The sequence below is a fragment of the Micromys minutus genome (assembly GCF_963924665.1).
Source record: "Micromys minutus genome assembly, chromosome: 19".
Lineage (NCBI taxonomy): Eukaryota > Metazoa > Chordata > Mammalia > Rodentia > Muridae > Micromys > Micromys minutus.
In genome coordinates this window covers 32,493,050-32,508,942 of record NC_137954.1, presented here as the reverse complement: position 1 = coordinate 32,508,942, position 15,893 = coordinate 32,493,050, and the positions used below count along the sequence as shown (strand labels likewise).

General features: G+C 42.2%; 1 protein-coding gene across 4 annotated transcripts in view; it reads right to left on the bottom strand.

Moving 5' to 3' along the window:
- DAW1 (dynein assembly factor with WD repeats 1) overlaps window positions 1–15,103 on the bottom strand; it is a gene marked incomplete at both ends in the record, with an annotated part of 37,724 nt that extends 22,621 nt beyond the window's left edge. For 2 of the 4 annotated variants that reach the window (XM_080932963.1, XM_080932964.1), the window contains 3 exons: window positions 1,145–1,328; window positions 2,227–2,299; window positions 15,018–15,057. In XM_080932963.1, coding sequence (XP_080789089.1) covers window positions 1,145–1,328; window positions 2,227–2,299; window positions 15,018–15,057 — 297 coding nt within the window. Of the gene's footprint in view, window positions 1–1,144; window positions 1,329–2,226; window positions 2,300–15,017 lie in introns of all 4 variants that reach the window. The other 2 variants (XM_080932966.1, XM_080932965.1) reach the window with 2 other exon arrangements.
- Between the last annotated feature and the right edge of the window lie 790 nt (window positions 15,104–15,893).

Here is a 15,893-nt window from a genome sequence, read left to right as displayed (position 1 = left end):
AAATGCCTCATCCATCTTTGAACCCCTACACTATCTAGTTAGTGGATACTTAATGGATGGTCATTGGATAAATGTAGTAATTGAGTAGCCAGTTGGTTGAGTGGTTATCTGGGGTGAGTCAGCATCAGATAGATCTGCTTCCAGACTACAACTACGAATAGCTTCCTTTTCGCTATCAAAAATGTTCTAACATGAGAAATTACAGGGTCACTGTGGTTACATTTGTGATGAAACGTTGCCACCTGCTGGACAAAGTAAAGAATGAAGAACCTCATTTTTCTGGGAACTTGAATGATGGGGACCAAGAGAACCTGGATTTATATCAGGTAGAGCTAACGAATGCTAAATTGCTAAATAAGAAGTGTGATTTTTATAATAAAAATGATGATGATGATAATGATGATGATGACGATACCCAAACCAAAATGATAATTCAGTATAACATGAAAACATATTAGAACATTTTTAAATTTAATTTTAAAGCCGTTCTTAAGTAAATACATGGATGCATTTGTTATATTTTTAGTTTTGTCAGAAACGTATAGAGAAGTAAAGCATACTTCTACCATATTTGGTCAATAATTTACTGGTTTGTAGCTTAGTTCACAATGAAGCAGAAATGTTGATATATCATGAAATACAACTTCTTGGAAGTACTCTAACTAGAAAATAATTTAATAAAAGGGAGAAATAAATTTACTTCAAGTCCTTCTTGACTGTCTCAAGAATTAGTATTTTGAGAGTCACTCATTCTTACAAGAAATACTTGTTGAAGGCTTAGTCTTGGCAAAATACACGTGAAATAGTAAAACTACAAACAGGTCTTTTGCTAGGGGAAAAAAAAAAACATAGTTGGAGCAGTGGTGGCGCCCACAATTAATCCCAGGACTCGGGAGGCAGAGGCAGGTGGATCTCAGGGTTCGAGGCCAGCCTTGCCTACAGTGAGTTCCAGGACAGCCAGACCTATCTCAGTGAAACCCTATTTCAAAAAGAAAACCAAAACAAAACCCCCATATTTTAAGAAAAGTCATTACTTTTAAGAGAAATCAGTAAAGCACCCAAGTTGTCCTTCCTGGTGTCCCTACGCATGCCTTTAGCAGGTAAGGTGGCAGCCATGATCCTGGTGTCCCTGAGCGCTCCTTACCTTAAACAGGTAGAAGTTGTGGTCGCAATGCTGCCTGAGTTTCTCCTGAAGCCTCTGCACCAGGAGCCTGACTTGCTTCGTCCGGGATGCGGTGATCAGAGGCTCCGCTTTCTGGATCTCTCCTACTAGGGTGTTGACATCAGTACTGAAATTCACCCCAAACACTTGCATGTCAAATTTGCGTCTATGTTTACAACATGAAGAATTGGGTTACTTTGAACCAGGGAGGTGGCTCGGTGGGAGGTGCGCACTGTTCAGACAGAAGGACCTGAGATTGAGTCCCCAGAACAGTACAGGTGCTAGTAATGGATGCGCTCCTCTCCGGAGGGGGGACGCAGAACACGGAGACTTATTTCCGGTAGAAGGAAATCCGAGACCAAACAAAGCTTGTAGCTTTTTTCAATTAAGTATGCTAGCGGTCTGTGTGACAAGCTTGCTCTGCCTGTGCAAATGGAGGTTTGCATGGTGTTTCCTACATGGTGAACCCAGGTACCTGTGGAGAACTCTGGGCTCACAGGGAACTTCAGTGGAGGGGAGCTCTGGTCTCAAACCTCTGCCCATTCTCCGACAGTCCACCAACCTTGTGAAATTCTTCTTTACGAAGGAAAACAACAGGCTGGATTGTAACTTTGAAACTCAGAAACCAGTACTGCTCAGAAGTGTTAAGACTATCAACAAATAGGAAAGCCGGAGGAACCCATACAGCCGAGAAGAACTATGCAGACATGAAGACTGAGCTAGCTACCGGATCCTGGCTATGGTCCTGGAACCCAGACAGGAAGAAGAACAAAGCTGGGAGGGCGAGAGCACACTGTGGACCTGCGTTGACGGTAATGTATCAATACTGGAGTCCTGGCTGTGACTATTCTACCCAACGGGGAAAGCTGGTCACTGTCTTCAATCGTTTCTAAGAGCTATTCTAGACTAACCAGGCCGTCTTTTAAAACAGTCCTGCTCATAAAAGTGAAAAGGAGGGAAAGAAAGGGCAGAGTGGCGAGCTCTATGTCTTTGATGACCAAGTTGCATCAGCCCAGTCACACATCCTCGTCCGGTGTTCGCCTGCAAGTACATGGCCCGCTTACCTGGGACTGAGCTCAAGTAAATCTATGGATTTGGTCTTTAATTCTCCACCTTTCTCATATTCCAGCATAATTCCTGTAAAGTAAACAATCATGATGTAAAGGCGACCTAGGAAAAGTTAATGCACTTAAACGTTCTTTTTCTCCCACTTTTACTTTTCAGACTTTTTAATTGTTCTGCGTCTGTATTTGTGTGTGGTATATGCACAAGTTCATGTGGCTATACACTCGTGCAAAAGAGTGTGTGCACACACTTGCAAGAGCGCGTATGTCACGGGGCAGGAGTCAAGGTCAGGTCATCCTCTACCTTGTCTTTTCGAGGCAGGATCTTTCTAGCTCATCAATTCGGCTAGATTGCCTTGCCAAAGAGCATCAGAGGTTTGCCGGTATCGGCCAGTGCTAGGATGTTGCCGATCTGAAATCCGGTCTTCGTCTGTCCCCCATCAGCTCACAGATGTGAATACTTGGTCCCTAGTGGATGGTCTGTTTAGAAAGAGCCTCCTCGGTGGAAGTGTGTCACTGAGAGGACAAAGAAGGTTATATATGGGTCCCACTTTCTGTTCTCGCTCTGCTTCCTGCGGATAAATGCAATGTGACCAGTCCACCATACTGGAAGCCCCGGGCTATACTTGTCCTGCCACGTTAATTGGCGCCAGTAGACAGAAACAGCCACAACAGAGTTCCAGGACCCTCAGCTCCTGCCCTAGTGCGGGCCCCGGGCTAGAACTGGCCTGGACTCTCGGCGATTTTCTTCAAGGCTGATCATTGGAGGACAACCCATTGCGCCTGTCCTAAAAGGGAACCGGTAAAGTCCCGCATGTGCCAAGCCTGTCCGCAACTACACGCTGAAGTAGCTCCGGAGAAGCCTTGTGTCTGTGTCCCCCAGGCAGCCACGCCTTCAGACTCATGCCGTTACTTAGAGGGTCACTGGAAACAGCCGACCTTTATGCCCCTTGCTGAAGTCGCAAGAGCACCAGAAACACAAAGCAGAGAGCAGAAATATTGTTAAGGGTCATGAGTGCCAAGCAAACTGTCTTGGCACTAAAGCCGCCAGAAGGGACCAGGTGGATTTGCTAAATGTAGCAAGGTGATGAGCCATTAAAACAAATATTCTAGATGCAATCTTAATAATAACCCCTTGGTGCTAAAACTAGGAAGAGACAGTCAACACATACCAAGATCCAGGATAGATATTTTTTTTAAATCACTTATCATACTGAGAATGAGCAGAGCCGAATATCAAACGCCAATACTGATATGAACGATACTTTTCAATTATCCGGTATACATTTTAAGGAAAGAATCACTAAAGGTGCCTCAGCATGGGCTGGAAAGATAGATGGGCAGTTCAGCACGAATATAGCTTTGGCAGAGGACACTGATTCTGTTCCCAGTTCTCACGACCATCTGTAAATCCAGCTCCAGAGGAATCAAACCTAAAAACAAAACTACAATCTTAACAATAAAAAAAGAAAATGCTTCAACCAACTCACAGCAGTTGTGTATGATGTCGCAAGGCCTACCAAGGTAGTTAACATTCCAGCTTTGGGGGAGAGTGAGGGGTAATGGACTCACAATTTCCAACCCTCGCTGAGGACCCGTGGACAGCTGATGGTTCTTGCAGGAGGAGAGTCACTTTTCTTTAAGGGTGTGGTCCCTGGTAGGCAAGCTGTGCTTCAATGGATGCCTCCCACTCAGGAATACATCAGGAATACATGAATGGGCATGAAGCCAAAGGGTGGGCAAGTGTGAGAGGCATTAAAGGGGGCATGGAAAACGAATATAATAACACATTATATATACATGCATTAAATCTTCAAAGATTAATAAAACACTATATATTTAACTGCAAATCCACCTGTAAAGTTTCTTAAGGATGAAAAAGGAAAAAAAAAAACCCGAGTTCCACCCTGTCTTCTCTGTGCTCCATTTCTGAGGACACAGCTCTGCCTGTATCTCCAGAGACCGGCTGCCTCCCAGGGACAACCAGGTAAGATCCCAATGCCCCAATGCCCTGCCCAGACAAGTCTCCAAACAAGCCCAGGAAGCCGTGAGCTTGTCCAGTCTTCTCTGCACTTCATCTTTCTGTCTACACCTCTACCTGCAGTCCCAGAGGCTGGAAGCCATCAGGGACCAACAAGTGAGATTTCCACTCCAGTGTGGCTTGTCTGGGTCATAAAGGTGACTAAATACATCATCTGTGTTTATGAACACTTAGAAGTCAAGTATACTCAACCCACACGGCAGAAAGAAAGGAGACGAGAGCAAAGACCTGAGCCCATCCCAGTCACATGCATCGCCTGCCTGGCTGAATCTTCTCCCCGGGAGCAGCTGCATTGCCTCCAAACTCAAGCAGCTTGCACGGTTCAGACACCTTGGGACAGCAAATATGCTTTTAATGTGTAATCGTTTCCGTGTTAGAGTTGAGAATGTTAAAGCATTCCAGTGGTTTAGGTAGCAGAGCCATCACATGCCAGCAATGACAGTATACCTTTTGAGAGGAAAAATAGGATTGCGCTCCCCCAAAGACTCCCATCAGAACTGCAGTCTCACACACACCTTCAGCATGCGGCCTAATTAAAGCCAGCCTTGAGGTGACTCCCCCTTCTGCATCCAAGTTCTTAGCACACATATGCTGCTTTGGATGAAATACAAGAAGAGGATGGTCGTGTGTAGGTATCTAACAGCTAACGGCCTTTTCAAGTGATGATGGTTCTTCATTCTTCATCAATATGATAATGACACAACAGTTAAAAGTGCTTTCAGCTATCAAGTGACAGCTGCAATATGTCACTGCAGTCACCTTGGTGAGGTCTCTGATACACAGATACATTAAAATCCGCATTTTCCCCCATGGGTTTTTATGGAAGCGAACCTGTGAAAACACTCTTCAAATTATGCAGAGCTTTGGAGGGTTCACGGGCTCTATCATAGAGTTTCCAGTGACTACATCTGTTAGCAGCACCTCCAATCTCTCATCAGAAAACTGGGCTGGCAAACGGTCAGGACTGTGGTGGTGCTGGTGGGTACGAGCTTTCTGAACCTCTTTTATTTTTCTTTGAAAACTCAAATTTCATCACTGGCAAGGAATATCCAGGCTTTCAGTAGAAACTTGAAGGTTCGTGGTTGTTACTTTTCAAGAAAACATCTACCAAATACCTCAAATCTAAAAAGTGTCAGTTACTGTCAGTCTCTCAAGTAAAAATTACCTTCAAAGGGTTAAGAGTTAGGTTGGGTACCTCATTCTACAGCTCACAGAACCACAAATATTTTCCTAAGGACCACCAGGTGTTTGCTAAGCACATGAACATGGTATGTAGTTGAACATGTGATATTAGACTCCTTATTTAGATTGGCGCCACATGCTTTTCTACTCATGACCCTCCAAAGGTCACACCATTACACAGCTCACACCATTTACCTCAAATACCTCTTCCTGGGGATTTTGCAAATATTCTCCATCTTTCTCTTCCAATGACTTTGTTCATTTACTCTTTTTTACTGGTAAACACTAATGGTCTCTAAAGTCCCTGTCCAAAAATTCTTTTTTTTCACTCTATTATCTATCTATCTATCTATCTATCTATCCATCCTCTATTTATCTAATTATCATCTGTCTGTCTATCTATCTGTCATTGGTACTTGGCTTTGCCATCAATATGTTAACCATTACTTGTAATTATTAACTTAATCACAGAGCCTCACAATAGACCTCTGAAGACATGTAGGTAACTTGCCATCACATTAAACAAACAAGGCTCTTCTCCCAGCCCTGCTCCTCCTTTAGGGTCCCTTCTTGATGTCACAACCCTGGAGGGAATTCATCTCAATACAGTCTTATGACACTTGGCAAAGCCTACACAGGCTATGCAACTATCTGTTGAGTAATGAAGTTTACCATCTTAGAATAGGAAAACAAACAAACAAAGCATTCAGAATGCTTTCAGTGACTGATGGAACTTCCCAGAACCTTCTAGCACAGGAGAACACTGGAGTTAATCTGTTATTTGCCATGCTTTGTTTTGCCATCCCCCTACCACAACAGGAGATAAGTCATAGTAAAGATTTGGAGTCAAACTCTAGTTTTATAGTTGTGAAATAAACTTAAAAACAGAAATGGTTCTAAGGAAAGAAAATTCTTGTTAGGAGTGAAAACCCTCAGCCTTTGGCATGATGAGATTTTCAGCAAAATGTGGATATTGACATTTTTCTCATTTTATTAGTCCTCTGAGAGTTTTATATGATGTGTTCCCACCATACTCCCGCCGCTCTCCAATTCCTCCCAGGTGCTCCCCTTGCTTCCCTGACCACTCTAGTCAGTATCTCTAGTTTTTTGTTAAATCCGTCACATTTTAAAATCGTTTAAGAACACAGTTAGAAATTATATAGAAATAAATTGAATGGGAATTAAAAGAACAAGTAAAAATCTAAGGTTGAAATTAGATAAGAACTATGTACATATTAACAAATGAAGATGAAATTGATAGAAAGATCCCATTTACTATTGCAAAAGGAATCACTGGGTACCTGACTGTAAAATCAATGAGAAACGCCCAATATATCCAAACCATTTAGCAACAACAGAAAAGGTAAGGTGAAGGGAGCATAGAGAATTAATGAGCAAACAATATGTGACTTAACAGATAATGGTGCAAAAATCCACTGGACTTTTGAAAATAAAGATATATATCAGGCTGGAGAGATGGCTCAGGTTAAGAACACTGACTGCTCTTCCAGAGGTCCTGAGTTCAATTCCCATGAATTAACCACATGGTGGCTCACAACCATCTGTAATGGGATCCAGTGTACTCTTCTGGTGTGTCTGAAGGCAGCTACAGTGTTCTTATATACATAAAATAAATAAATAAATCTAAAAAAGTAAAAGACCTTGTCTTAAAAATTTTTTAAGAACATATATCAGCCACACGCGTGCAAAAACATGCTGCAAGTTGACTAGAGAAGTTAAATTTGTAATAAAATGTAGTATTTTGAATAATGGAACATATTTATATTTTATATTTCAATATCTGTAACCAGTTTTTTAAGTATGTGAAACTCAGTAGCTAAAAATGAAAATTTTGAGGGAGATTTATGCAATTAATTTTAAGCTCCCACATAGTAAAGTTATTGACATTAAAAAATCAAATAAAGATCCATGGAAACATTTCAACTCAGGGAGTTCTGTATGGAGAACTCTAAGCCTGATATTAAGGAACAAAAGTAAACACAAGGTGTGAGTGATTAATCTGGAAAAATACAAGTACAACAGACAGTGATAAGCAAATACACAAATCGAGTCTCTGCCTCATTGATGAGAAAATACAAGAGTCTCTGCCTCATTGATGAGAACATACAAAATAAGAGTCTCTGCCTCATTGATGAGAAAATATACAAAATAAGGATCTCTGCCTCATTGATGAGAAAATATACAAAATAAGAGTCTCTGCCTCACTGATGAGAAAATACAAAATAAGAGTCTCTGCCTCATTGATGAGAACATATACAAAATAAGAGTCTCTGCCTCACTGATGAGAACATTTACAAAATAAGAGTCTCTGCCTCATTAAGAGAAAAATATACAAAATAAGAGTCCCTGCCTCATTAATGAGAAAATATAAAAGACAAGAGTTTCTGCCTCATTAATAAGAATAAACAAAATAAGAGTCTCTGCTTCATTAAAGAAAGAAAATATAATTTCCATAGAATAATGAAGATTGTGGATGATAGTGACACTCAGTGGTAATGGCCTAAAAAAACGGAGCTCATACAACTGTCTGAAGTGACCTTATCAGGGGATCATGAATCCTCCAGAGGAAGAACACACTCTTCATCCTTCTTTAATGTGTTTTTAAAGGTTTAGGCCAAATTAAATATGCCTGTAAATGTAAAAAGTATAAGAAAAGTTAAAAAAATAGAGAAGAGAGAAGCGGTGATAAAGGTGAACACTGTTGGGATATAAACTCTAAAGGAAGGAGGGTTCTACCTGACTATCTGACCCACAGAAGACACAATACTTTGAACAATGCAAAGCTTACTTGAAAGCAAGGCACCATTCTCATTAGAACCATTTCCCCTTTCTGTGACCACAGGATTTTACATTCTGTATGAGTCGAAGTGTTCTGTACTGTGGTTGAGGAAAACAAGCACTCGTAAAGCCTTTTCAAGTAAGAGCTATACAGCACAGGTTCTCAACAACCTCTGTGGGGGTGGAGCGACCCTTTCAGACAAGTTGCCTAAGACCATGTGAAAACACAGATGTTTACGACACCGTGCATAACTAGAGCAAGAGTGCAGCTATGAAGTGGCAATGAAAATCATGATTTCTTTGGGGGTCACCACAACACGAGGGACTGTATTAAAGGGTCGCAGCATTAGCAAAGTTGAGATCCACTGCTATAAGGGATGGAGAAGTGATACAATAATCTACGCCTTGAAGATTGGGGAAAACAGCAGTTGGCACCCCACATTATACCATCTAGTGTCCTAAGAAAACATACTATTAAAATTAGCGAACCAAAAAATAAAATAAAATAAAATAAAATTAGTGAACCAATTTTTCAAAAGGTCTGCTTGGCTTCTATTTCCGTTCACTACTTATCTTGTTTCTATCAAAATGAACACGTTTGGCTGCATCATTGTGACAATGTGACAAGGCAGATGCGCTTGTCCTTCTCACAACTACTGGGCTTCGACCAGAGCTACAGAGAATCTATATAAACAAAACACACACAAGGTTGCTGATAGTGTACTTCTCTCGGTGATTTGTATCCACACCTCATTATCCTTCATCTTCTGCTGGTCATCAGTCACTACGAAATAAGCATAATCCTGAAAACACTTCAGAAAGAAGCCTCTACCCTCACACATCAGCAACTCATCAAGAAATAGTAGTATTCTTTACTCAGAACAGCTGAAGCTTTGGAAGTGACGGGAACCTTGCCCAGTTTAACTTCTGTGTATTTAGTTCCCAACCAAAGAGCAAGGAACTGGGCACAAAACAAGAAAGGAGACAAAGGCTGTCATAGCTGATTGATGGAAAGGCTCAGTCAGTACCTAAATCACAAAATTTCAAAATCTTATCAGTTAGTGAACCAATGCATATGGCCAACACTGGCAGGAAATGATCTGTGTTGGCTCGGCCACACCCTGCTGTGTGCACTTGGTCATCAGGTACTTAGGCAGGGATGGGTTTGATTTAGAAGCTGCTAACTGAAGGATGCCCCAGACTTGTGAATGGGAGAATAGAAAGGAGAGCCTCGGAAGGCTAAACAAACTGATTCTCCAAATAGACCTGACGAGAGTACAGGAAGCATTCTGTGTCTGGCATTTTTATCCCTTATGATAATGTTATTAAAACACCCACTTGCTATTCAGTAGCCTGGAAAACTTGCATATAAAAACACCACCCCGGGGATTGGAATTTAAGTCATAACTATCTAATTGTGCAGTCATGTGGCCTTGCTAGAAAAATAGTCATTAAGTCAAGCGCTGCAGACCAGATTCTACAGCCTGCAGTAGGTCTGAGAGTCCTCCTAGAACACTGCCTCTTGACGAAGGATCCAGCTGATGTCAGGTTTCTCTGTTCTAGTTGCATTTCAGCTGAAGTTCCAGCAGGATCCTTGCATGTCATCTCATCAAGCTTGCTTATTCAACACACGTGACTGCATATTTTATGTGCTGAGCTCTGTGTAGCTGCTGAAAATGGATGATAAACAGGCAAAGCCCATAATGGAATTCTTATCTTATGGGGAAAGCTAAGCAGAAAAAAAATAGTAAAAAGTGAGTATATTAGATTGACATTGCCTTGGGGTGGAGTGGGGTGGGGTAGGTGATAAAATTAGAAAAGGCTGGAAACTACCTTGGGAACGAGGAACCTTTAGAAAGAGAAGCTATCTAGACTTCACTTGATACACCTTTGAGAAAAGGGCTAAAAGTTTGGGAATACCTACTAAGCAAATGACCACAGAAAAACTATTTCAGGAAAGAGTAGCATCAGCCTCGGGGACTCTTGAGTAGGACCATGCCCAGCTTGAGTAGGCATGCAGAACAGCGTTAAAGGAGGAGTCAGAAGATTTCAGTGTGAGAGAGGCAGAAGGATGAGGCCCTGTAGGAGCCTGGACAGCATGGCCCTTTGCCTTTGAGATAAAAAAATAAACCAAAGTGTGTGGGGAGCAGCAGAGTGGATTGGTCAGACAGACACTTAAACAGTCGCCAGGTTGCTCTATTGACATGGGGCATGGTGAAAGCTATAGTAATAGAGAAAACTGGTGTGGGAATAGGGTTTCTGATATCTGGTGATACTAGTATAATATAGGGATAATATATCAGATAGATGGATGGAAAGAGAAAGACAGGGACAGAGACCAATATGGATAGATGGATGGATGGATGGATGAATGGATGGATGGATGGATGGATGGATGGATGGATGGATGGATGGATGGATGGATGGATGAATAGAAGATGGATGGATGGATGGATGAATAGAAGATGGATGGATGGATGGATGAATGGATGAGTGGATGGATGAATGGATGGGTGGATGGGTGGGTGGGTGGGTTGGTGGATGGATGGATGGATGGATGGATGGATGGATGGATGGATAGATGGATGGATGAATGGATAGATGAATGGATGGATAGATAAAAAATGAACTGACAGAATTATTCATCATACAAGATACAAAGGGAGATTAGGGAACAAATAGAAATGAGTCCCATTCCTTGTCCTGAGCTAGTGTAGATCCAAAGTTAGAGATGAGATGAGAGAGACCACAGGCAGCTTATCCCATGTTGGACGGATAGCTAGGTGCTCTGGATTACTCAGGGTGCTTTCTCATCCTGGAGAATAGATGGGGATGCCCAGCAAATGATTGCAAATAGGTAAGAGGAGATTGACGTCAGAGGTCTGGGGCATTCTAAAGAAAGAAGATGAGCCAACAGGACAGTGCAAGGGGTCATAGTGAGGTGAAAGAATGACAGAGTGCTTGTCTTAGAAACCAAAGAGAAGCCATGTTTGTTCCATGCCACTGTCTGCTCAGAACCGTAATTTAGGGGCTCCCTGTAGATGCCATGCAGGAAAGCAATCACACAGAGAGGTAAGAATGAAAACCTGTGCAGGCTGACTTCCTCAACCTGGACCAGACTTGGCGGGGGGGGGGGGGAGAGGTCTAATGCCAGGCAGTTCATTGTCAGCATACTTAAAACACAGTACAATTTGGGATGCTTCCAGGCAACAATCAGTCCAATCAGTCCAATTCCAGATGAGCAACAAAGCTTAAGGTGCGACTCCATAGAAACTCTTTTACAAAATATAAGTGACCATGAGGGTGATGTCTACAGCTAAACGGCCTAGAGTCTAATGGTCTCTGACTGACAGCACAGAAGTCAACAGGCTAAAAAAATACGTGTGACATCTCCCCTGAGGATGAGGAATGGTCTGGGGAGGGAGAGTCGGAAATAACCATTTGGGGAAATCTGGGCAAGATCTGCTTCCACACATAACAAAGAGGTCACCAAGTTGTTAACAAAAATTTACTCCCAGTTTGCTAGACCGAGTGCAGGTATTTGATTTTATCTCCTCCACTTAGGGGACACCCCTGTGTGATTAACATTCCTAGGGCTTCTCCCTGAGTACAAGGACCTCTGTGCCCCCAGCTGCAGATGTAATGAGTGGATTCAGAAACATGGAGGTCAGTGGGGACCCTAAAATGTACAGACTTCAGGGCATAGTAACAGTGAAACTGGGAAAGTCTCCAAAGACAGAAAGCAGAAGGTTGGAGGTCATGGAGCTCAAAGCGGGCTTGTGCTGAAGAAAAGGCACAACCGAGGTGGAAGCTGCAAAGTCGGTAGAAGTGTGAAGTGAGTGCTGGTGACCCACAACTTGATGCAGCCGATCAACTCACCCCAAAGAAAATTTCGAATGTGTTGAGAATTGGCTGCTCAGGCTTCAGAGCCCACATTCCTAACCAAGCAACTGTGGAGGGAGAGAGGATTGAACTTATCTGGCTTCTGCATACTTAGAACAGTCTGTCCATGAGGGAAGTCCAGGCAGGAGCTCAAACAGGAGCAGCAGCAGGAACCATTGAGAAACACTGCTTTCTGGCTTGTTTTCCTTGGCTTGCTCAGCCTGCTTTCTTATACAACCCAGGAACCTGCCCAGGGTTAGCATCAGCCATAATGGCCTAGGTCCTCCCATATCAATTATTAATTAAGAAAAAGACCATAGATTTGCTTACAGGCCAATCTGGGGGTGGGGGGAGCAATTACTAATTGAAGTGCTCTCTTCCCAGATAACTCTAGATTATGTCCAGTTAAGATAAAAAAAAAGAAAAAACTAACCACCACAGTGTCATATGATGATAAATATATACAGGATGATCAATGCTATATACAGGAAGTAAGTAAGAGACACTAGATGTGGAAAAGGAAGCTTTCTCTGGGGCAGTTACATTGGCTGAAACAAAGTAAAGAGAGGCTACCATTGTGAGGTCTAGGAGGAGAAGCTTTGCAGAGAAAGGGGACGGTGCATGACAGGCCTTCTTATAACTTTTAGAAAAATAGATCAGAGAGCTAAACTATAGAGAGGGTAGCAACTAAAGTTCTAGAAGTCAACAGAGCAGGCTGAGCCAGTTCTTTCAGACTGTAGATCTTATTCTAACCCTAACATGAGCATAATAGGCAATTGCTGGGGTGCTGGGTTCAGATTCTCCTGGCAAGAAGTAGATGAGACTGAAAGCCAAGAAAGCACTTGGCCAGACACTGAGGTTTCCTAGCAACAGACGGCAGGTGCCTGGATTAAGAGCTGGAGTATATTAGCAGATGGAAGGGCTGCAGAGTCAAACTGTGAGGGGAAAGAGGGCTCGACTGATGGATCCACCAAATGTTTTGGAAGTAGAGCTGATAGAATTTATTAATAGATGACAGCCTCGAATATTAGACATTTTGGGTTAAATACTGAGCTAAAATGTTGGCTGATTTGCTGAGGAAAATAAGACACATGCCCTGAGATTCTTCAATCCACACCCCGAAAACTATCTTGGTTAAACTGGTACAAAGAGAATGGATTGATTCTACTCGGAAATCTCTGTAGTTTCTTTACCCGGATGTGTCCTTGAGCTGCTGTGCTTGGCCATTATCCTAAGCCAAGTTTTTTTCTTTTTTATAAATATTTTCTCTTTATATTTTAGATAACAGAAATTAATGAATGAGTTTTACAATGGACTAGTGGACTGATGAGCACATATATGAATACAAATTAAAATTAGAACATTAAATATAAATCAGCAATAAAATTTATTAATTTGAAGATACCTCTCCTCATTTCCCCTAATCCTTCAATAGCTTACTTCTTTTTTTTCTCATTTTTTATTAGATACTCTGTATTTACATTTGAGATGTTATCCCTTTTCCCCCCAGCCCTGCTCCCATCTCCCCTCCCCCTCCATTTACTTTCACAAAGGTGCACTCACTCCCTCCTAATCACCCTCTCCACCCCATTGCCTTGGCATTCCCCTACATTGGGAAAACCTGCCCTCCCTTGGCCAAAAGCCTCTTCTCACACTGATGCCAGACACTGCTATCTTCAGCTACATATGTAACTGGATCAATAAGTCTCTCAATGTGTGCACAAAGGTTTGTGTTTTAGTCTATGGAAGTTTTGGAGGTTAATTGATAATGTTGTTTTTCCCATGACGTTGCAACCCCTTTCAGTTCCTTCTCTCCTTTCTTTAGCACCCTCATTGGGGTTCCCAAGTTCTGTCTGATAGTTACTACAAGCATGCTCAGCCTTATCTGTATGACTCTAACATAGTCCCTAAGGAGGCATCTCTATCTGGTTCCTGCCAGTAAGTACTTCTTGCTGAGCCAAGTTTTAAGGACTTTATTTTATATATTTCACTGTATTTTCTTTTTCAATTACATTTATCCATTTATGTTCTGTGTATGTACACGTGCACACATGAGAACGCACACACGAGAACTACACAACATGTGCAGATCAGAGAATAACTTCAGGGAGAAAGGTCTCTGCTTCCACTTGAGATGGACCTCAGGTGACCAGGCTTGGCCAGGAGTACCTTCACTCACTGAGCCTCACCCCCTCCCCCTACCCTTTTATTTTTAATTTGAGTTCCTTCTATTTTGTCCTCAACAAGTTGCTAGTCTCTAATAGTGAGCAAACCCCCTTCCCCAACCCATAACACATGACCACCGGAAAAGCATATCCTACTCTAAAATATCAACATTTCATGAGCTCATTTCCCAATCACCACACTGGAACCACAGATTCTGCGCTTTAAAGTCATATGGCAAGGCACCCAAAGCAGGTTACGTTGTAGGTTCATAATCAACTGATTTCTTACTACAGCAGACGGGACTGTGACAAATGTACTACACTCAATTGGTCGTGCACTTTTCTTTTTGTGTTTCCTTCGCTTTAACTTGATCATTAAGACTTTAAAATAGCAGGAGTTCACCTCTGCAGTTCCAGAAAACACTGTCTTAGGGCATCACTATTTCTTACCACTCAGCTCCTTCCTCCTTAGATTCATGACTTACTAGAAAGCATTTAAAAGTTTAAAGAGTCTCTCAAAGAGTCACTGAAACGGTTTTGAAGAACAGTGGTCGGACGTGTGAAAAGGGTGGAAGACCCAGACTGGAGAGCTTTGTCTTCTTTCTGTCCCATTTGGTCACTGAGACCAGGCTACTCAGAGCCCTTCCCCAGTCTCCGCCCCCTCCTTCGTCCCGGACCATCCCAGAATGAGAATTCAGGGCTCATTCGTGGGAACCCCATACCTGGTGGGTAATAGCGAAGCAAGAGGCTCTTAAGCTTCATTTTCTTACTCTCCTACCCTGATGGGCTTCGTAGTCATGGAAACGGACAAACAGCAGCGGGACACTGGGGCGCATGCGCAAGTGTTTCTTTGCAGCCCCGCGGCAACCCAGGAAAACTCAACTTGTGGCTCAGCTTGTGGCAGCCAGAAGAGCAGCCAGTGTTCTCAGGGTGACATCGGCCCACCACATAGAAAAGAGTTATAAAAGAAGAAAGAAAGAAAGAAAGAAAGAAAGAAAGAGAGAGAGAGAGAGAGAGAGAGAGAGAGAGAGAGAGAGAGAGAGAGAGAGAAAGAAAGAAAGAAAGAAAGAAAGAAAGAAAGAAAGAAAGAAAGAAAGAAAGAAAGAGGGAGGGATTTTAACTGTTTAAAATTTTCTTAAATCAACTCATTATTTTACCTTCTTTTAGACTGTAATAAAAAGAATTGTGGAAAATAAAATATTCATACAGTTTTCAATAAAGAGCAAATACAAGTATGCAATTTTAAAGAGCTATTTTGATCACTCCAGATTAGTATTCTATTTCCTGCCAACGCCTCTAAACCAATGCTTTCTCTTTCCTTTCATTGTTAAAGAAAAATATGACAACCCCTTTAATATTTTTAAAAGACAAGGCAACCAAGACTTCTTGCTTGGAAGATTGGAAAGAAAGTTGAAGGGTTCAATGCCTTTGTTGATAAATACAGTCACACCTAGTAGAAGCCAGCAACGCACCTCTGTCTGGAAGTGTCTCATGCTAGGCAAACAGACACATGTGTGACCTACTGTCTCCTCCTGCTCAGCCATCCTACTAGCCATTACAAGGCTCAGGGACAAAAAAGAAGGGATAAAAAGAAAGAT